The 22,618-nt window shown below is 35.6% G+C and overlaps 4 protein-coding genes across 9 annotated transcripts; 2 read left to right on the top strand and 2 right to left on the bottom strand.

The window, feature by feature from the left end:
• Nucleotides 1-419: 419 nt before the first annotated feature.
• LOC127260027 (glutathione gamma-glutamylcysteinyltransferase 1-like) lies at nucleotides 420-6,114 on the bottom strand. 4 transcript variants are annotated; one of them, XM_051287659.1, is made up of 8 exons: nucleotides 5,827-6,114; nucleotides 4,940-5,096; nucleotides 4,145-4,383; nucleotides 3,407-3,570; nucleotides 2,780-2,831; nucleotides 1,524-1,751; nucleotides 751-1,266; nucleotides 420-674 (listed from the first exon to the last, which is right to left on the bottom strand). In XM_051287659.1, the coding sequence occupies exons 1-8, from the start codon at nucleotides 5,905-5,907 to the stop codon at nucleotides 588-590; spliced, it is 1,524 nt and encodes a 507-aa protein (XP_051143616.1). In that variant the 5' UTR covers nucleotides 5,908-6,114; the 3' UTR covers nucleotides 420-587. The 4 variants fall into 4 exon arrangements, with proteins under 4 accessions (XP_051143616.1, XP_051143617.1, XP_051143619.1 ...); XM_051287660.1 differs by lacking the exon at nucleotides 4,940-5,096 and adding an exon at nucleotides 4,508-4,559; XM_051287662.1 differs by lacking the exon at nucleotides 5,827-6,114 and adding an exon at nucleotides 4,508-4,559 and having other exon boundaries at nucleotides 4,940-5,086.
• Nucleotides 6,115-6,317: 203 nt separating this feature from the next.
• Nucleotides 6,318-8,008, top strand: LOC127260009 (60S ribosomal protein L14-2). The gene is made up of 5 exons (XM_051287638.1): nucleotides 6,318-6,388; nucleotides 6,496-6,597; nucleotides 7,380-7,509; nucleotides 7,597-7,709; nucleotides 7,826-8,008. The coding sequence occupies exons 1-5, from the start codon at nucleotides 6,386-6,388 to the stop codon at nucleotides 7,880-7,882; spliced, it is 405 nt and encodes a 134-aa protein (XP_051143595.1). The 5' UTR covers nucleotides 6,318-6,385; the 3' UTR covers nucleotides 7,883-8,008.
• Nucleotides 8,009-8,125: 117 nt separating this feature from the next.
• LOC127260008 (uncharacterized) lies at nucleotides 8,126-13,209 on the bottom strand. 3 transcript variants are annotated; one of them, XM_051287636.1, is made up of 15 exons: nucleotides 13,161-13,209; nucleotides 12,999-13,051; nucleotides 12,197-12,494; nucleotides 11,669-11,843; nucleotides 11,067-11,150; nucleotides 10,750-10,991; nucleotides 10,420-10,636; nucleotides 10,088-10,167; nucleotides 9,825-9,909; nucleotides 9,362-9,493; nucleotides 9,168-9,281; nucleotides 9,034-9,081; nucleotides 8,809-8,890; nucleotides 8,531-8,587; nucleotides 8,126-8,454 (listed from the first exon to the last, which is right to left on the bottom strand). In XM_051287636.1, exons 3-15 carry the CDS (start codon nucleotides 12,337-12,339, stop codon nucleotides 8,417-8,419), a joined length of 1,497 nt encoding a protein of 498 aa, XP_051143593.1. In that variant the 5' UTR covers nucleotides 12,340-12,494; nucleotides 12,999-13,051; nucleotides 13,161-13,209; the 3' UTR covers nucleotides 8,126-8,416. The 3 variants fall into 3 exon arrangements, with proteins under 3 accessions (XP_051143593.1, XP_051143594.1, XP_051143592.1); XM_051287637.1 differs by having other exon boundaries at nucleotides 12,197-12,530; nucleotides 12,999-13,196; XM_051287635.1 differs by having other exon boundaries at nucleotides 12,999-13,196.
• Nucleotides 13,210-14,876: 1,667 nt separating this feature from the next.
• On the top strand, nucleotides 14,877-22,388 carry LOC127259407 (protein CHROMATIN REMODELING 8). The gene is made up of 9 exons (XM_051286726.1): nucleotides 14,877-15,161; nucleotides 15,603-15,730; nucleotides 16,377-16,931; nucleotides 17,028-17,457; nucleotides 17,676-18,537; nucleotides 18,953-19,562; nucleotides 19,695-20,156; nucleotides 20,643-21,390; nucleotides 21,560-22,388. The coding sequence occupies exons 2-8, from the start codon at nucleotides 15,638-15,640 to the stop codon at nucleotides 21,321-21,323; spliced, it is 3,693 nt and encodes a 1,230-aa protein (XP_051142683.1). The 5' UTR covers nucleotides 14,877-15,161; nucleotides 15,603-15,637; the 3' UTR covers nucleotides 21,324-21,390; nucleotides 21,560-22,388.
• Nucleotides 22,389-22,618: the final 230 nt, after the last annotated feature.

Below are 22,618 nucleotides of genomic sequence, written 5' to 3'. Positions count from 1 at the left end.
ATTTAGGAGGTTATTTATTGTCCACGACGTAAATAAAATAGCATATCAATGAATTTTCAGAATGCAATGATTTTGTTGTACTGATTAAAATTTGATTTATAATATGCAAGTTAAAATATAACATAATATATTTATGGTGTGTTTGTTTGAAGGATTTTGATGGATTTTTATTCATCCCATTTTTTTCCCCCAAAAATATCAAATCAAACACCTATTTTTTATTTTTTATATTATATTAAAAATTAATTTTATATTCAAAACATCACATCAACACCTATTTATATCATATCATACAACTATTCAAATTCAAAAATTTTACTATTCAAATCCCAACTCAAAATCCAAATCCCCAAACAAACAAAAGTAGTTTAAAATTTCTAATTAAAAAATGAGTTCAAAAGAAAAACGATTGAGAAATATATCAAATTAAATAATCTTAAAACTAATTAATACTAGTAATTGGTTTAGTAATATTCAGATTAGGACAGAACAACATAGTAATATATGCACATTTCAAGAATGATTTGAATAAGGCAGTGAGGCATCATGTTAATAATAATGTACAGTACACCAGCAACCAGTCAGAATCAGAGTTGGGGTGCGCTGAGATCCTCTTCTACTTTGTCCTCTTTGCACCGTTTTAGCATTACTAGTTGCCCCCGCAAATGCATTATCTGCCACCCACCCAATTCAAACCATCTAAGGATCTAAATCTTGTTTCAACTGTAAATGTAAAATGTGCATTCATACCTCTTCTTGTAGCAACGAAGGAAGGTTCTCTGCAGATACCAAGCAAGATATCTCCTCCAATACCCTCTTCTCTTTTATCCCATACCATGTGTGTGGAGGCAATGCCAGTAAAAGGGCCGTCAACACGTCATTGCTCGCCGGGTGCAGTAGGCCACCTGATGGCTTATCATGATTACAGCAGCTTTCCGATGAAGATGAAGATGAAGGTACTAGTACATCAACCCCTTGCTTTCCATTACCATTCACCACCATCCCCGATACGACTGTAACATGTTTGTCATCGCTAGTAGCTCTGTAACATCTCACGCATGTCTCCAAGCAACAATACTTGTCACCAGAATTGTTTGTCAAAATGCCTGCACCCTGGCAGCATATGTTGGCCGCCATATTAGCAAAACTATCACTCTGTGACAAAGATTGTTTACCGCTTCTTAAGGCAAGGCTGTCTGAAGACGACAAGATGCTGGTTATGTGCTTGTACAGACCCGTTTCTTGCACTTGCTTCAATACCTCCTCCTGAATATATATATATATATATATACACACATATGGCAGGATCATGACTTAAGTGGAATAATCAAACACTTCGAAAGAAACTTGATGTATAAAGATAAGTAGTATCAGGACCAATCCTATAAAAATTTCAGCCATCACAAGTACTAGAAGAATTGTGAAAATTTGGGATGGTGGGATTATTCCGGTTCCAATATACAAACCAAATGTTCTGTTAGGATCAGAGAAAGATAGATAGTTTAAGTTGTTAGTTTTTTTACCTTCATCGCAAGCCTCCCTTGTTCTTCTTCACTTAAACCTTGACTATTGTCCTCTTTCCTTCGAATCTCTGCTACCCACTTAATGAACTCAGAAAAATCTGAGGGTAGAGATGTGAAAACAGCTGAGAACACGCTGTTGACATCCTTCAAATTGTTTGAACTTAACAACACAGGAACCTCATCCATCAAATATTTGGCTGTAGTGATCCAACTGTCATGTTTGCAGCTCTACAGGCAGTAACCAGATTGGGAACTCAATATAACAGTTTGAGTGAGAAAACTTGGTAACAAGGAAAGTTGTCAAATAGCTCTACAAGCAGAAATTATAAAAATAAATTCATCAAAAAAAAAGTAAAATAGTACAACCAATTGATTTCACAGTTCACACCGATATTCTCTTGTAAAAACAAACAAGGTCTGAACCAGAGGACCAATTATACCAGAATAATTTCATTGGTCATAAAGCTCTTTTTTTGAAAAGGCAGTCAAAGAAGACTATGTTGAAAAAAGCAAGTATAAGTGAAGATTCAAGAAGAAAAAGGAAAGAGGGACATACATTTGAATCTTAAAATTTTTGGGACTAAACATGTTAGAACCCACCATCATTCATGCCCACCTCATATTTGAGCGTATCTTATTTGCATTACAAATGAGTCAGCTCACAACAAATCAAGCGCACCTCTCACAAACAGATCCTGAGTGATTGATATCAGAGCCTATATGCCTAACGGACCAAGTAGATCATGATGGACAAGATTTGAGCCAGACACAAGGCGAGGTTCTAAAAGCATGTACAAGTCCACAAGACTTTGGACCAAGAGAGACCTCTAACACTCAAACGGCACATAAGCTCAGGTAACACAAGAAAATTGAGACTCTCATTTAAGGGGGGGACTTTAAAGAAAACACTTATGCTAGATGGGGAATGTTGAGAGCAAGTATGAGTGTGGGCAGATATATGTGGAGCATAAAAAAACAGCCTTAAAATATAGCAAGGCCCACCATCATTTAAGCCCACCTTACAAAAAATCAACAAACCCACCTTGCACAAACAAATACTCAAACATATTATAATCACTCATATTTCAAGTGTTTTACCAAATGACCAATTGCATCCAGACATTTTCATTAGGTTATGAACATTTTATTGACTTCCAACCTATAATGCCTTATTCAGACTAAATAATGAAGATTGAAGATATCTTTAAATTGATTCATTAATATATGTTGGGAGCAACATCAGTTTGGAAACATACCAGGGTGTAAAGCAAACCTGGTGAACTTTCACGCCTTGACACAAGCATGAATCTGTCAAACCATAAAGGCTTATGTATTAATGCAGAAGCACAAGCATACATCTCACCTCTCAATATCAACAAAATAATGCTAGCATACAGCATAGGTATATCAGATGAAAGAACGTAAATATACAGAGTATGAGTAAGCAGCATGGGGAATAAAGTAGGGTTTGCATTTCAATGTTCACACTTCACTATATGCACAGATACAAGGGCATGAGTTAGCATGACACACAACTTATTACGAGTTTAGCCAAGTATTTAAACCAGCGATATAAATTAAAGTACAGACTACAGAGATATAGCAACAGCATAGAATCCATCCAAAAATATCCATTAAACAGATTCAAATGATTTCTTTTATATAACCAATTAGAAGTATGAACTATTTCCAATGCTAACTACTATTATATATCTACTTATGTATGTATAAATCTGTGTGTGTATATATAACCATGTTATGTGTATGTAGAGCATATATGTGATTTCATTGATGGCTTTAGCCACTACCCAACAATTAGATAATTGAGTAAAGAATAAAAATATAGTGAATAACTTGACTCTTTATAAAAATGCAGTTCATACCCTCGATGTAATCCTGTTGATTCATCTATGGTGTTCATTGCCTCCCAAAGAAGGCCAACTGGAACCCAGTGAGGAGGGTACTTAAACCTTGCAACATCAAGAATCAATGCCATATCCTTTTCAGCATGATATCCACCAATGGGTGAAAAATGACCCGTTCCTGTCTGCAATAAATCCCAGTCTAATTTTCATATAAAGAACAACATGCAATAGTGCTAGTTGAAAAATAAGGTAAATAGTAATTCAATACAAACAAAGAATTCAACAAAATATTTGATGACAGGTAGCAACAGCACATTTAGGGTCAAAGGAAGAAAATGGCTACAAAGTGTTAACAATTCCTGCATGCTGGAGGAGGTGCCGTGTGTCTCCACGAACGAAAGAAAAATTAAAAAGACATTTGGAAAGTGGAAGGTCCACTGGATACGATTTCGACACAGATTCTTCTATTTTTAGTATGATTGTTTGAACATTTAGGCACCTGGTGCAACTCACACAATGGAACATAGATAAGCATGCATAAAAACAAAGTAAATAGAGATGGAATATGGACACCTAATTCTGTTCAACCTATCTTTTGTAGGACAGAGTAAAATTTTTCAACAGTCAAATCAAAATGTGTATATTTTACAACCACATGACTTCTAACTAGCCCTAGCTACAGCACCTTAACAAAACATACTCATACAAAAGGGTAAAGAAATGAATGCATGAAGAAGAGAGATGATATATATTGACCTGATTAAAAGCCCCTCGGTGGTAAGATGAGATCACATGGCAATCATCTGAAGAGGAGCACGCCAATATAAACTTCCGAAAATCATCTAAACTGCTTTGATTTGCGCGGAAAGCTTTGACATTAGCACCAGCACAATGTGCCAAGCATACGACTTTCCCAAATGAGATGCCTTTATCTTTAACCTTTTCCAGTGGCTCACAACAATCCAACATATTTTCATCGAACCATCTCCAAGGCCCTATGAATGATTTTCATACGCTTGATTGAATTTGCATATTAGAAAGCATTGAAAAGAGAGATGATTTGCATAAATGAAAATTTTAGTGATAGAATCCGATCATCAATGTAATAATTTCAAATACCAAGATGCATCACACTCTCCAAACCCTCTTGCTTTTATACTATTTTCTTTTCCTGAAAGCAACAAAATATTTTTCAAGACATTGAATTTAGTTGAGAATACCCAAAAAAAAAACAATTGTTAGTCGTTTTGCCTAATCTAAGAATTTTCTTCCACTATAAATCCCTATCCTTAAATTCTAAACCGTGTTGACAAACTCCAATAATATATTGCTTCCTTTTGAAACAAATATGTGCAGACTGAGGAAGAAAATAGAGCAAGTGAATGAAAATAATATATCAGTGAGATATGACCACAGCATCACTACAGCAGTCAAATAGAAAAATCATGCAAGAAAACTCAAAGTGAATTCAGCAAGCAGAATCTTTTGAATACTAGAAAGAGATGTGAAAACATTGCCAAAATTGATGAAGTACAGGTCTATTTTAGCTACCTTTCCACTTTCTACCAGGATCAATGGAAAGGGCATTCAACACCATTGAGAGACTAGCTAAACCACAATATGCAGGCTCAGATTGTGTCTGGAAATAAGAAATTAACTTGAAAAAGGCTTCCATAGTTCCACTATGCATGGCCTCTGTGAAAAGTTTCTGCAGTTTTAACAAAAACCAACATACAGATAGATTACCCAAAGACTCAGAGAAAAGAACTAGTCACTTATATTGCTTATATTAGCACGCACAGACTCAAACTGTGCTGAAATCAAATACATGTAGATTTAAAATAAGGCTACCAAAAGCAATAAGATTGTTAAAGATGCAATCGCACATCCTCTTTTCCCACATAAAACAAAACCAACCCTCTAAGATAAGACAACAGTAATCATATTGTTCTATAAAGTAGGGCTGAGGTCTCCTTCACATCCAAAAAATTAGAGTAAAAGATAGCTATAAAATAACTTACACCAATTTTCCGATTCAATCACAGTAGTAACTACAATAGATGCTTACCAAGAACCAATGCTTATTCAAATACTTGGAGAACCCATTAAGAAAATATTTCAATGCATGGATCTTTCAGAGTTTGGCATTCATTCTTCATCTTAATTTTGTCGTGGAATCCAGCTAGTTTAATTTTGTGAATTAACAAATTCTAATTTGTAGAGCCAACAATTATCATCATTCTTTGTATCATCATTTTTCCAATTCTAAGTTCTAACGCCTGCCACGTGTTGGACATATACTTCCATCTTGCACAAACAATACAATATCATAACCCACACCACCGCACGATCAAGAAATACAGAACCAAAAACAATCACAGAGAAGGAAAGCAAGTTATCAGGAAAAAAATAAAAAAAAAAAAAAATCGCGGGAATACCTTGCCTTCACACGAAGCAAAATCAATAGCAGGAGGTGAAGGGAGAACACGCCTGTACAAACCAGCCATCGCCAACGCCATCCGCGCAATAATCACAACCTGCCCTATATAGGAACTAGGGTTCGTCAAATTTATGACGCCGGAATGTAAAATTCGAGTGGAAGAACCACTGGACACGATAATCGAATCGCAACGCAACGTTGATGCGAAACTGCACCCAAATTCTCATCCTCCTACGGCAAAAAGTAAGAAGTGTGGATGGACTGCCAGTGGCGCCTCCTTGCTCATTCCCTCCTTAATTTTGTTTTTATTTTCATTTAATTTAATATATAAGCCCATTATAAATGAAATCGACCCATAAACCCACATAGAATTTGGGCCCATATGATCCATTGAGGATTAGAAGCCCAAATAACAAGGAACCGGCCCAAAGCCCACATAGTGACCCAAGCGCCAACACATGTATATATATATATATATATACGGAGAGAGCCACGCAAACCCTAGTCGTCGAGCACTTCCTGCTTCCGTCGTTCGCTCGCACGCAGATCGCCCAACAATGGTGAGCGGCCGAGGAGGATTTTTTCTCCCATGGAGATGTGTTTTACGGAATAAGTGTTCTCAGTGTTCTTTTTCTTTTGAGCTGATATTAATTCGTTGTATGTGTAGCCGTTCAAGAGGTACGTCGAGATCGGAAGAGTGGCGTTGGTCAACTACGGCAAGGACTATGGAAAGCTTGTCGTAATTGTTGACGTCATTGATCAGAACAGGGTATGTTTGTGCTTTTATTTTTCTAGCATTTGATGTACTGAGTTCATTTGCTTACGCCTGTTTATCATACTGAAGTTTGCTCTACTACTCTACTATTCAATTTTGCATTTTGCTTAATTTTCTGTGTTCTATGAATGTGAATTTGATTGGCGATGTTCAGTGCCCCATTCTATTTGGCGCAATTTAACTTTATGTTATTTATGCTTCATGCTGGCTTCGGTATGGAGCTTTTTCTATGAAATTTAACGACTTTTATATTTTTTTGTCTCCCAAGATTTACTACGGTCTTTTTAAGGTTGGGTTTAACAGTCGTGTATGCAGGCATTTATCTAAATGACAGATCAAAATCGTGAGTATCACTTGACCTTAGGAAACGCTTAAATCACACCTTCAGTTGTGGTCCTGAATTCTGATGTGAACTATAGATTAGATTGCCCTACAATGACATATTTTGTTGTCCTGTGTATGATTATGCATTTTTGGTTTGACATCATCTTTCAGAAGTGCATATTGGGTTTAGGGTTATATTGCTTGAGATGAAAGCTAGGGGGTTGTTTTGTTTAATGAGTGTATCTTCATATTTGTAATATCATATTGTATTTGGTCAAATTTTGAGTTTTGTTTGATCAATTAATTGGCATAGGTCTCTGGCCTTTGATTTCTTGTGATGTGATTGTAATCATTATAATGGTTTTGTGATTATATTTATTAACTGGCTCTGTTGTTAATAAGCTGAATATGGATCTTTTTTCTTTTCCCATTATTCATTTTTGCCACATCAGGCACTGGTGGATGCTCCAGATATGGTTCGAAGCCAGATGAACTTCAAACGGCTTTCTCTTACTGACATCAAGATTGACATTAAAAGAGTGCCGAAGAAGAAGGCCCTTATAGCTGCTATGGAGGCTGCCGGTGAGTGCCATAAAACTGAAACATGCTTTCTAAATGAGTTTGATTGCTGTGGTAAAAATGATTAAACATACTTGCTCATTTGACCAGATGTCAAGGGAAAATGGGAAAAAAGCTCGTGGGGTAGAAAGCTTATTGTTCAAAAGCGTAGGGCCTCTCTCAATGACTTTGACAGGTTTAAGCTTATGCTGGCAAAGATCAAGGTAATGCTACAATAAAACATGATTCTATTTTAAACTTAACAATCTTTCTCTTCAAATTTTGTTTATCATTTTTCCACCGAAAAATTGATGATGATTGACGTTATTGGACATTGCAGCGAGCTGGGCTTGTCAGGCAAGAGCTTGCAAAACTGAAGAAAGAGGGTACTGCATAATCTCCATGAAATTTGATTGTGTTTGTCTTTTCAAAAGATGTATTTGGTGGTTGAGTACTTCAAGTTTTGGCTATTGTTATAATCTGAACTTAAGCTTTTTGGATGTTAGATTCTAATTTTCTTTCATGTGAAATTTTGGTCAAGATTAGAGTTTGTTATAACTGCGGTCTTTTTATTTGAAGACATCATCAATTGGTTATATATTTTAAATATGAAGGCCCTTGAATATTGTTGAAAATATTAGAACAATGCATCAACTAGCTGGTTGGCACAAAGGTGGAGCAGGTATTTTATGTCAAATGTCATTTGTTCAAAACCACATTCGTAAATACAAACAATGAAAAATAGTTGGTAAGGAAAGACGAGTATGACATCGAAGTATGCAATGCTTGGATCATAGAAACTAAAGAGGCTAAGTAAGGCAGCACATGTATGTGTTCTGTTGAGAGGCACAAATGGAGGCGAAGTTCATATCTGTTTTTACCAGAGTTGTTTTCTGAGTGATCCAAGTAAAGCAGGTCGACAGGCCGACGCTCAGGCACTGCTCGTCCCAGGGTTTTCTGGTTCATCATCTATTCAAAGCATCAACCAAAAAAATAAGAGAAATAAGTCTAATAAATCCTAGAAAACAAAAACTTAACGACTTACCAAAAAGTGACTTGATTGTTGGCCGCTTTGCTTTTGTGTTCTTCTTTTTAAGTTCAGCTGCCAAATGTACCAAAACCGGAACATTTTCATTTTTTGGTTACACCAAAACAAAGCACGAAACTTTAAATTTCGGGTTCACAAATACAGTGAAATGCAGTAATAACATCACAAGCATTTGCTGGCTGGGTGAAGGATGAAACAACAAGATGGGTGTACACACTACACAAAGAAGATTAAAGTGAGGAAAAACTAAAGATGCAAGAGGAAAGAGAGATTACCCATCCCCGGCACTTGGTAGTCATTCACAATTTCAAAGTTCTTGTATGTGTACCCAACAAAGTTGACATCAGATGAGATCATCTGTTCAGAGAGGCAAAAAGCCGGAGGGCGAGATTCAAATTTCAATCATAAAATGGAAGTTTGAACAAGGAATTAAATGTATATGTATATATACATACACACATATATATATATATTCATATGCATATGCTGCCAAGGTGTACCTTTCTCCATGGCCCAGATTTTGATGAAGACTGAGACTGGTGCTCGGACTGCATCAGTAAAACAGTTTTGATAAGATTTCTACATGCATTTACTCTTTCACAAAACACCAGCATCCCATTGAGAATGTCTGTACCTCTTCAAACTTCTCAAAATTTTGGGTGTCAAGCTCGTCTTTGACTTCTGGAATATATGCAGCTTCTGAATGGTATATGCTGTTCCAGTCAATTCCATTAAACCAAGGATGAGCCTAAGCATAAAGACAGTTAGACGTGAGTTTCCATCATGACAACTTCACAAAAAACTTAGAACAGAAATGCCAGCCTGTACCTTTATTTCCTCTGCACCATTGGCACCGAGCCTCTGTTCCACACCACAAAGGAGTTTGCTTATCAGGTCTTTTGCTTCTGCAGAAAGTTGAACTTCCTCTGGAAATTTCAGATGTTGCTTCCAATTCACTATCTGCACATTCAACCAGACATAGTTAATTTACTTTGTAATTCTTGTTCAATACATGCTTTAGATTTGTACTTGGTTAGCCGGTTTTGGACCGAGAATCTAGAATGCCCCAGCTAACCCCAATTCAACTTGATTCAATCCTAGATATAGAGCATTCGCTCAAAGTCAAAAATAGTTGGATTATGCTAGAAATATGCACACATGTTCAACCCCGTTTTGCACATAATGAAGAACAGACCAATCTTGTGTATAAAGAGCAAGCTTTCAAAATGAACCTAAAGTACTAAGTCCACAAAATATGCCACGCAACATTAGAAAAAAATCATCACTTCACCTTTCTACATGTTGATACTGGATCATCTGAATAAAAAGGTGGATACCCCACAAGCATTTCAAACATGATAGCACCAACTGACCACCTATAAAAGGAAGATGAACCTCATATTTCAGTAGAAGAGTGTAATTAATTTCCTACCAGATTCTCACAGTTAGGAGGTGGAATGAATTTTATCGAATAGATATGAAAGGATAGAGATTGAGATATCCCTCCAACATGACATGTGAAACTAAACGTTCTGTAGATAAATGCAAACCAACCAATCACACTCCATTCCATATCCCTTCTTCAGCAGAACTTCAGGAGCAATGTAATCAGGGGTACCAACAGTGGAATAAGCCTGCAGCCATCAAAAGGATGGTGATAGAAGCAAGAACTAATGGCCCCTATAGGTGCATAATATACCCAAAACATATTGAAAAATTAAAATTTAATCATTGAAGCACTACAAAGTGGATAACAATGCATGCTCAATAAGTGGCCCTAGTAAATAATAAACTAGATAAAACATTCTGACAAGTGATGTATGTAGGTCCAGCTATTCCATAAACCGTACATGTCAGCAGCTTAATTAGATTTTAAGTCAACTTACAAGCGTTCTCCTATTTTTCTGCCAATGTTGCAGTTGCTCTTGTTGTGTGCGTTTTGAAGCTGCAGAATTTTCATCACTTGTTGGACCCCCATTTAAGTTGTCCCTGACTGAAAAATCTTCTGTTATAGTGCTACAATCTAAAGGCTTGCACAGTCCAAAATCTGATAGTCTTAAATGGCCATATCTGTCGAGTAGTAAGTTATCAGGCTTGATATCTCTGTAGACAACCACATAATCAAAGTGATAGTTAAAAAAGTGAAGTAGCTCAACTCGAAACATTTAATACAGCATCATAAATGAATCTTTCTCTCATTTATAGTATGGTTCTACCTATGTATATAGTTGTGTTTATGAATAGATTCTGTAGCCAAAACAGTCTCCGCTATATAAAATCGGGCCTCATCTTCAGTCAAGATATCTTTTCTCATTAATAATGTCATCACATCTCCACCCGGAAGATATTCCATGATAAGATACAGATATTCTTCATCCTGAAATGAACAATAAAGCTTGACTATGCAGTTGCTGTCCACCTCCGCAAGTAGATTTCTTTCAGCTTTCACATGCTCAACCTAACAAATGCATAATATAAGTGAAAGAAAAAAGTAGACAAGATGTACAAAAATCATCTTCTTCTAATAGCTTACCTGGCCTCTTCGAAGCATTTCTGATTTCCTGAGCTTTTTCATTGCATACACTTGACCTGTTGTCTTATCCCTACATATTCTAACCTGCATACAAAAGAACAAATATTAGTAATTTCTTTTTTCTTGAATATTAACTATTCAGACCTTCAGAATATCTGATTCACCAAATCCGCCTAGATGCCTGATCAAGACCATAGGAAATGTAAACCAATGAAAGCATTGCTCCTAATTCCACGTAACCACACTTCACACTTCATATATCTCACTTCTAGGAAATATATTTTTGTGTTAACTTTCCCGACCAAATATATGGAATTTTTAATCCACTCCCAACTCCTCAGCAGCATATATGCTTAACCTCTTAAAGGTGCCATATTCCGAATTTCCAAGTAGTTAGTTGAGCATTTGAAATCAAGATATTGTGTCTTCTCGTAACTCTCAGTGATAAATACAGAATGTAATATCTTGTTTCTACACCCCTCAACAGATCACATGAATAGATCAATTTTAGATGAAGTTACACAGTGCAAAATCAACAATAGAGAATTTGGTAAACTAGAGACTTGTTTGTTATGACTTATGAGTAATATTTAGTTATTCACCTCTCCAAAAGCACCCTTTCCTATAATTGTGAGTAACTCAAAATCATCAGCGCTCATTTTGTGCCTCTGAAGACGCATGTATTCACTCTCCTTCTTCTCTAGAAACTTTAGCAGGTTTGCTTGATCTTCCTCAGATGCTTCAGCATCAGCTAGTTTCTGTTCAAGTAAATTGCGCCTGTTCAAAAACAAGCATAAGATGATAGGGGCATTTGTATTAGTAAGGGGAAATGCAGCATATTCACTCTACAAAAAGATGCAAATCCAAAATACTGATGGTACAAAGATATCGAAAGTAAAAGCAAGTGTCAAGAAACATCCTGTTGCAAGAAGATGTAAATTGCTTTCTATGTCTAAGTCACATAGGAACACTCTGAAAAAATGTACAGCTATAATAGTTATTTTGTCCACTATTAGATTCGCAAATGGATACGTAATTAGTATCTCTTAAAAAAGTATTTTTGATAGATACTTAAAGCAGTAGTTCCACAACATAAATAACAAACAATGTGAGCTGTGAGTTTACCATACCGCTCTCTTCTTTCTTGAAGGCTTTTCATCTGTTCCTTGTAATGCCTTTCAATGTATTGCTTTGCAGCAGCAACTCTCTGCTTTGTGAGGCTAGAGACCTCGTCAGCCAAAGGTGGTTTTGTATCTTCTCGTGTGTTTCCCATTGTCCCCTTTTTTTATTAATATTATTAGTACTGATATTATTCTTCAATTGATGGACTCAACTGATCTCGTGGTTGAAATCTCTGGAACAATTTGTTTGCTTAACTTATTTCCCTTTGATTATGAGTTGCAAGCAGCTTGCCAACCAAGCATCATTCTGAAAATTAGCACCATTCATATACTTGTAAATGGCCTAGAACACAAGTGTCATTAAAAACTCGGAATGTAAATGGGAAATGGGTATCCACATGCAATTAATGATAAACAAAGCTTGATAGTTTATTTATACGCAAGAAAAATCCTCAAATATGCTAATTACAAAGTGCAAACCATTTTGCCAGCAACAAAAAACGTGTGAACTCCAAAACGACATTAAAAACAACAACAGTAAATCTCATAATCCACACACACACAAACACCCCTCAAAAGAAATCAATAGAAGCAGAGGGGGGAAATGAAAAAATTACACCAAATAAACACAAATAAAATTTCAGAATCACGATGACGAAATATTCCTATCATCTAACCGTGCAAACAAGGCCACCGTTCCACGTTCCGAGAAAACAAATAAAAGTAAATAAATCAAAATGCATAACTACAGCAATAAAACAGACGGAAATAAAAAATTTCAAGAAAATGACAGCTTTGATCGTAGCAATACCATGAAATTGAGAACTCCAGAGATATCAACAATCGGCTGAAAACCCCGTGAAACTGCGAAATAACCACAGAGTTTCGAATTCACTCGATCAGCATCAAACGCAAGCCGACCAAGAACGATTCTCGGTTCGTAGATAATAAAACTGCAGAAATTTCGGATTACCGCCAAATTTTAAGCGACGGAGAGGAAAGGCCGATGCACGAGAGACGAATGCAAAGCAAGCAACATTTTTAATTAATTTTTTAACACTCCCTCTCCATTATACGAAATATTTTTACGTGAGATTTTTTTTTAAGTAGTTTTAATTTGATGTATACATCCTTGATTCCTTTCCACGTAAATATTTTCTCATTTGCACATAATCAGTTTGTTCCTGTGTTTTTAAATGAATTTGTATTTGATGTTAGAGTATACAAAATTGTTTCAAGTAACATAAAAAATAACATTTTTTTATAGATCAGTTGAGTTTTGTAAATGAATAATATTTATTTTTATTGATATATGTGTGGGACAGAAAGAGTATATATTATATATATTGTATTAATATATTTTATTTTAAAAATAATATTTATAAAAAATTGTGATAATAAAAATATAATTTGAACAAATTAAATATAGTTTAACATGTCTTAATAGTACATATATATTAATATAAAATATGAATATACTACATCATATATATTTTTATATTGTTATTTGTATATCCGGTCCTATAACCATTTCCGTTTAAACATATATTATTGATAAAACAATGATGGATTAATTTCTTTAGTGTTTTGATTTAAATAAATTTTTTTATATATAGATAATAGAAAATTATTTTTATTTTATTTTATTTTATTTTTATTCAATTTCTCTTCAAAATTTTTCAATGAAGTTATTCTCTTTTCAATTTTGGGTCAAAGTTCACACTCTATATAGTGATTGGTTCTTGGAATATCAAATACAAAGTAGGAGAAAATGAAGAAAAATAAAAATAAGATGAAAAGAGAAAGAGAACGGGCAAATAGAGAATAGTGGAAAAGAGAAGAGAAAACACTCTGCATCAAACAACCTCGATTATAGATCGAAATTTTGTAGTTGAAAACACTACCTTTATGCAGTAAATATTTCGATCTCCTAACATAATGTCTTCGGCAATCTATGGAAAGACCTCTAAAGAAAAGTCTTTGTATAAGCTCTTAATATTTTTAATTCCAATTAAGAGTGTCTTTGTTTGTTGGATTTTGTAAAAACTTTATTGTTTATAAAAAAATATTTCAATTAAATTATATATTTATTTTTATTTTTTATATTATACTAATAATAATATTTTTTGCAATAATATATATTCCTCTTGTTATTTATATTTATTTATTTATTTATTTATTTTAGTTATCATCATTCAAATTTTTCTTATTTTTTGCAATAATATATGCTCCTCTTGTCATTTATATTTAAATTTCTTTTTTTTTTTTTTTTTAGTTATCATCATTCAAAATTTTCTTATTTTTTTCCAAGTAAAAGATATCTATATTTTATTTTATTTTTTTTAAAAAGTTTATATTTTTATTATTGTTTTAGTACTAATTATTAAAAGATTGATATTTTTTAGGGTGTGTTTAAGTGTGAAGTTTTGGTTTTAAGTTTTTATTTTAAATAATAAAATTTTGAATTAAAATAGTTATTAATATGATATAAATATGTATTAATGTGATATTTTAAATATAAAATTAATTTTTAATAAAATAAAATAAATAAAATTAAATATTTAATTAAATGTGTTTAAAAAAAATAAATTAAAATAATAAAATTATTAGTAAAATTTTACAAATAAACAGAGAGCAAGTATAGACCGCTTAAGAATAACCCGATCGAAACCTTCGAAGCCAACTCGAAGTACTTGTTGGACAAGGCCGAGACTTGTAATCATCCACTTGAAAAGGTACAGGGAAATAATCGTGCGGCGCCACCGCCGCTGCCCTCGTATATAAATGGAAGTTGCACCCTAATTAAGCCCGAATTCCAACCAGGGACAGTCCGGGAAGAAATTCCCGAATATGCACATTCGGCCGTTCGTTGTCTCCGCTGGTGGATTCTAAGAGCATTAGCCCTAAACCCTTTGAACTATAGTGCGGTCAAGAAGAAGATCTTACCCTTTAGATTTGACCGCAGCATTATCTCGTAAGAAATTTGGATAATCAATCCCGCGGCTTCTTTGATGCGTACAATTGTTGCCTAAATATATTTAATCGGGGTTTTGAGTTTTGTTATAATTTTTAGATGTATGTATACTTGTCCTCAATTCTCAAGCGAAATAGTTTTGCTTCGCAATTCGCATTTCTTAGTTTGTGGGAGTGATGGTTGAATTTTGCGCAAAATACCCGGACAATTGTTGGTCAACCACTTGGAATTTGATTATTCATAACTAATTGATCATGCGGGTTTTCTTAAATTGAGTGACACTTGCGTTTTTATGTTTGTTCAGTTACAGAAGCTGATCATTGGCCATACTAAGTTTGTTCTTATGTTTTGAGGATGGTCATTATGAACTTCGTTTAAGTTGCAATTGAGCTGCTGTGAAATTTTTCCTGATTCAACTTACTGCTGATTGTGCAAGGGCAGGCTGCAACGCTGATTGTACACAATTATTCGATTAAATGGACGAAGAGGAAGAAGATAGGGCTTTATTGAACACTTTAGGTGTCACGTCTGCCAACCCTGAAGACATTGAACGTGATATCCTAGATAAGGTTTGATTGTGCACATTTGAGTCCCATCTCTTGCTATTTCACTATATCTAGCGCTGATAATGTGTCAAATGTCTTGTTGCTGCCTGTTGATCCTGTTTTAATTCCCCTGGAAATTGCTCCACAGTAGCTTTTTCTTAATTTAAAAATAGTTAGCAGATAAAAAAGACATTGTTATACTCATGCATTATTTTGTGTTGCTTTTTCTCTAAATCCCATTAGCAAAACATTTTCTGTTCCTAAATGTGAATGAAATTCAGTAGTTTCAACCCATTTGCCCAGTTGTGCTGGAAAACACAAATTCAGTGTTTTTTGCAAAACTATATTATACTGGACATTTCGTTTCTAGTTTGCTACTATGCTTTACAGACAAGAAAAAACCATTTTAGCTTGGCGATTTCCTTAACAACCCATTTGCCCAGTTGTGCTGGAAAACACAAATTCAGTGTTTTTTGCAAAACTATATTATACTGGACATTTCGTTTCTAGTTTGCTACTATGCTTTACAGACAAGAAAAAACCATTTTAGCTTGGCGATTTCCTTAACAACCTGAATATGATGTTTGTAGTTCAAGATATTTATGTGTGCTAGACTGCGAGCTATTTGTGGTGTCTAAATTTATGCGGGGTTTTTTCATTATCTGGATAGGCAAGGAGAGATGCAGGAGATGGCACTCAAGCTTCTGGAGCTAGTGAAGAGGAAAATGCTGCTGATGAATCAAAGAAGAATGAATCAACTACTTCAGATCATGGGAAGTTGGTTAATAAATTGAGAGCAGTTGAACTTGAAATAGATGCTGTCAAAGCTGCTGTGAAACAGTTCAAAAACATTAAGAGAGATGAGGATTGCCCTCCTGATGGCGATGACAAAACGGAATTGGGAAATGAAGAAGTGGGAAGAAATAGTTTTCACACATCTTCAAATGATTTAGCCATTCAGCATGCTCTTGCTTCTGATCGTTTAAAAACGCTGAAAAAAACAAGGGCTGAACTGAAGAAAGATATTTCTAATTATTCTGTGAATGCTGAGGATGACAGGCTGATTAGAAATCTCATAAAGGAAGAGCCTAAATCCAAAAGATTGTTGAAGGAAGTTGAGAAACCAACCCAGAATAAGAAGAAACAAATTAAAAAAGCTTCATTGATTGAAGACGAAGACTTTGATGCTGTTTTAAATGCAGCATCTGCTGGATTCGTGGAAACTGTGGGTTATTTTCATTTTTATTAAAACATTAATGTGCAAATTTATACATTGATCATAGACATATAAGTGAGCTAACAACGGGTTATTCACTTCTAGGAAAGAGACGAGTTAATTAGAAAAGGTATCTTGACTCCTTTTCACAAGCTGCAAGGCTATGAGCGCCGTATTCAAGAGCCTGGGCCATCCAGCAGACAAGTGGTGTCACAGGATGTAATTGGAAATAGTGATCTGGCTTCATCAAGCATAGCAAAAGCTGTGAAGTCGATGTCTGAGGCTTTGCAAACTCGACCAACAACAAAAATTCTTGATCCTGAATTAGCTCCAAGAGTTGATGCACCCAGCCTCCCTTTTAAAAGACTAAATAAACCTATGAAGATTCCTCGGTTCCTTGACTTGGAATGTGATAAGGACATAGACACCAAGAGGAAGAGGAGAAGGCCTTTACCTGGTAAGAAGTGGAGGAAGTTGGTCTCTCGTGAGGAAAAACTCGAGGAATATCAGGAGGAAAAATCCCCTGAGGAAGGCGGTATGTCTATGCTGTTATAACCTCTAATGTGGTACCTGCTTCCTAGTGTTAAAAAGATTTAGCTAGAAGATGAGGAGATATGATAAATTAATGATATTTCTCTTTAGCTAACCTGGACACTGTTCTCTTGTTTTCATTCTCATTTGATCAGAAAATTTTGCTGCCTTTTCCAAATTCATAATAGCTGTCTGATAAAATTATTTTACTATCTTATGAAGATTGGAAGTCCTCCAGTGATGATGAAGATGGCAGCCATGAAAATGTAGAAGACATGAACGATGAAGGGACACCTTTTGTTACTCTTGAGGGGGGATTGAAAATCCCAGAAACAATTTTTAACAAACTATTTGACTATCAAAAGGTTGGTGTACAATGGTTATGGGAACTTCACTGTCAAAGAGCTGGTGGAATTATTGGGGATGAGATGGGTCTTGGTAAGACAATACAGGTTTTATCTTTCCTTGGATCATTGGATTTCAGTGGTATGTACAAACCGAGCATCATAATTTGTCCAGTCACACTCCTGCGACAGTGGAAACGTGAAGCTAAAAAATGGTATCCAGGCTTTCATGTAGAGTTGTTACATGATTCTGCTCAGGAAATATCCAGCAGGAAAAAGAGTACCAGAAAAAACAAAAGTGACGACGAAAGTGAAGATTATATGGACAGTGATCAGGAAGAAAAACCATCAACTAAAAATACCAAAAAGTGGGATTCGTTAATCAACCGTATTTTGAGATCAAAATCTGGCCTACTAATAACTACATACGAGCAACTTCGTCTACATGGTGACAAATTGCTTGATATTGAATGGGGATATGCTGTCCTAGATGAAGGACATCGCATTCGAAATCCAAATGCTGAAATTACTCTAGTTTGCAAACAGTTGCAAACTGTCCACCGCATAATAATGACTGGTGCACCAATTCAAAACAAACTGTCTGAATTGTGGTCTTTATTTGATTTTGTGTTCCCTGGAAAGTTGGGTGTCCTTCCTGTATTCGAGGCTGAGTTTGCCGTTCCAATATCTGTTGGTGGTTATGCTAATGCAACCCCTCTGCAAGTATCTACTGCTTACAGGTGCATTCAACTTGGTTGTTCGTTATCACCTGATTATGTATGGACTTCTCTTCATTAGATGCATATGGTTTTGTTTCTTAGATCAATCTACACCACTTGTGCATTTTAAAAACATTAGTCAGTTCTCTAGTTATGGTGGTGAAGTGTGATGGCCATGGCCAAGTGGGAGGTTGTTGACAATGTTGAAATGAAAACAATGAGTTTTTTTATTTTTTTTTCCCTTAATTAGTATTTTTTTTTTCTCTAAATCTGGGTGTCTGTCCTGTGTCTGGTTTTCGTAGAGTTCATAATTTGCATATCACCATTAATAGAAATATGATTCATATTAAGCTATTCCAACTGTCTTAAGTTTTTGGCCATCCAATCAATTCATCCCTCACCCTGTTCTCCTTTTTACTAATTCTAATTCATGCAGATGTGCTGTTGTCCTGCGTGACATGATCATGCCCTATCTTCTTCGGCGAATGAAGGTAGATGTTGAAGCACAACTTCCAAAGAAGACTGAACATGTCCTCTTCTGCCGTCTTACCTCAGAGCAGCGATCTGTGTACCGTGCATTTCTAGCTAGCTCTGAGGTTGAACAGATCTTTGATGGTAGCAAGAATTCACTTTCTGGAATTGATGTGATGCGTAAAATCTGCAACCATCCTGATCTTCTTGAGAGAGAACACTGTCATGGGAATCCAGATTATGGGAACCCCAAACGCAGTGGCAAAATGAAAGTTGTTGCAGAAGTGCTTAAAGTTTGGAAGGAGCAAGGACACCGAGTTCTATTTTTTGCACAAACACAGCAGATGCTTGATATTATTGAGAATTTTTTGATTGCTGATGGCTATAGTTACAGAAGAATGGACGGTCTGACACCTGTCAAACAAAGGATGGCTCTGATAGATGAATTCAACTGTACAGATGATGTGTTCATATTTATTTTGACAACCAAAGTTGGTGGACTTGGAACAAATTTAACAGGTGCTAACAGAGTGATCATTTTTGATCCTGACTGGAATCCCTCAACCGATATGCAGGTCAATATAGTACTAATTCATTCAGCATTTTTTTATTGTAATTCTGAAGTTTACATTTCTATGCTCTGATCCATCTCCCTTAAATGTTGTAATACTTGTAACCAGCTTTTGCTTTGTCATGGATTAAGGTAGGCTCGAGAGCGGGCTTGGCGTATTGGTCAGAAGAAGGATGTCATAGTTTATCGATTGATTACCCGTGGGACTATTGAAGAAAAAGTTTATCAAAGACAGATATATAAACATTTTCTCACCAATAAAATACTGAAAAATCCACAGCAGAGAAGATTCTTCAAAGCCCGTGATATGAAGGATCTTTTCACATTAAATGATGACGGTGAAGATGGCTCTACTGAAACATTTAGCATATTCAGCCAGCTATCCAATGTAGTTACTGTTGTTGGCTCTCACCAAGATAAGCAGGAAGAACCAAAACACATGAACCCTGGCACCTCAGATACTGATGCTTTGGCAGCTGAATCAGGAGGTAATTTGGTGGGTGAAAATGCGATTGAAGACAAAGCCACTGGTGTCCATACAAAAGTAGATGAAGAAACAAATTTCCTGCAGAGTCTGTTTGAAGCACATGGGATCCATGTGAGTTCTTTCTTTCTTGCTCCGTCATATGTTAAAATGCAATTTCAAATATCATTGTTGAAAATTGGCCATCTTTGATTTTGCCATATTACTGAACTTTTGCTGCTTAAGTACTTGTTTGAGAAATTGACTTGAAAGATAAATATTCCCAGAAGAGAGTGGTGTACATGCATAAAGACCATTCATGGAAAATAGAGATGGTTAAACACAAATTCTAGTGATGTTCTGTCAAAACCTACTGATGTCTCTTTCCCTTTTCCTTTTCTTAAAGTCATGTTTTCAGGTTTTACATCACAGAACCATCAACATTTTATTTTCCATCATTTTGGTTTCATGATTATAAGTTGAATGATCTTTTATATGCTATTTTACCCTTTCCTATTGGTTATGGTAACTTTTGATTCTGTTATTTCTCTTTCCTCTTGTCCAATTGTTCGGCTATTTCTCTTTTCAAATTCTTAACATTCAATTCTCATTATTATCTAGAGTGCCATGAACCATGATGCAATCATGAGTGCTCATGATGAAGACAAGATGAAAGTTGAGGAGCATGCCTCAAAAGTTGCACAAAGAGCTGCAGAAGCATTGCGACAGTCACGGATACTTCGCAGAAGGGAAAGCATTTCTGTTCCAACCTGGACCGGAAGATCAGGAGCAGCTGGTGGGCCATCATCCGTGAAAAGGAAGTTTGGTTCTACCATTAATTCTCAATTGGTAAACACTTCAAGAACTGACGAAGTCCCAAATAACGATGCCACCAGGCTAAGTGGAATTGCTGCCGGGACATCTTCTGGTAAAGCATTATCTTCAGCAGAGTTACTAGCACGGATCAGAGGGAACCAAGAAAATGCTGTCAGTGATGGACTTGAGCATCAATTTGTCATTGGTACGTCCACCAACAGGAGAGAACGGCCCATGGCTAATGGAGCTTCTCAGTCATCAAGCAAGAGCGAAGTACTGCCAGAACTTCTCATTCGTCAAATTTGTACGTTTATTCAACGGCAAGGTGGAAGAACAAGTTCAACCAGAATAGTGGATCACTTCAGAGACAGGATACCATCAAAAGATCTGCCTTTGTTCAAGAATCTACTGAAGGAGATAGCAACCCTAGAGAAAAATCAAGATGGATCCCATTGGGTTCTGAAGCCAGAATATCATGATCAATAATGCAGTGTGGAGCTGTTGCTTCTTCATATTCTCATTTTGCCTTGTGATTTTATGGTGGAAAAACCAGGTATATACTTGCCATCCTTCTTAATTAAATAATTACAAGATTTAAGATAATGTTATTTTTTGTCCATGGCTACACCTTACAGACCAATCTAGACCCTATTTAAAGAAATATTTGAACTACATTACTTTTCCAATTAACCTTATTTTAATGTACACACAACTTATTTCAGTGCACAACACCAAGTCGTAATCAACAACCTTAGAAGTTTCTCCCGAGGATTGAGCTATTGATGTCTTAATGTTGAGTATTATGAGGTTAGTGTTCACTGGCATATTCTTGGTGGAGAACTATAAAGATCAAAAAATATATAAGATTTGTGTTTAAATATGTGCGCGCATATATCTGCATATATATTCCTTATTGGATTTGGATAATAGTTGATAATGAATAGTTGTAGATCTACACATATGACATAGCCAGCCATTGCCTGGGGCTTTCCAGTATCAAAGGAGTGCGCGCATGTATCTGCATATATATTCCTTATTGGATTTGGATAATAGTTGATAATGAATAGTTGTAGATCTACACATATGACATAGCCAGCCATTGCCTGGGGCTTTCCAGTATCAAAGGACCACAAAAGTCCTCAGGATTGAGCTGTTCCACGCTCAGCCCAATTAGCATGGACTGTGTCCCGAGGCCAAGGATAAGTTTGGAATTTTGAGATTTTTGCTTCATGTCGATGACATGGATGAGTCGGGTCATCTGCCGGGGGTGGGCAGTGGTAGATGGGGACATTCTTTAGATGATCACATTTGCAAATGATGAGAAAGATGGGCAGGGATGAGTAATTTGTTGATAAGTGTTTTAATGCAAGCAATTATTGTGCTTAGCTTTGCTTCTTTGATTGTAGCACTGGATAGGCATTATTGCCATATGTTATATTTTTTTTAATTATTGTATACATTTATTGAAAATAATTGTGCTATGTTTGGCAATATATAAGCCCCTACTATTAATCATATTAATTTTTGAGAAATTGTATGAAAACGAAAGAAAATGATGCCTGCATGTTAATTTGTTTTCCAGTAATTATTAACGATGGAAATATTTGTGATATTTATTCCATGAGGGTTGATAAATATTGATCATTAAAATGCTGTAATATTATATATGCTTGCATGCAGTGGCTTTGTTTGTATATAATATATATAGCTTCCCATGTAATGGAATTCAATCATCTTGCTTACATTTATTTAGTATCCACATCCACAGATGGTAAGTTGCT

Source organism: Andrographis paniculata, unplaced genomic scaffold (genome assembly GCF_009805555.1).
Source record: "Andrographis paniculata isolate CXL003 unplaced genomic scaffold, ASM980555v1 Contig60END, whole genome shotgun sequence".
NCBI lineage: Eukaryota > Viridiplantae > Streptophyta > Magnoliopsida > Lamiales > Acanthaceae > Andrographis > Andrographis paniculata.
The sequence above is the reverse complement of the archived record's forward strand: the minus strand, read 5'-3'. Positions and strand labels throughout refer to the sequence as shown.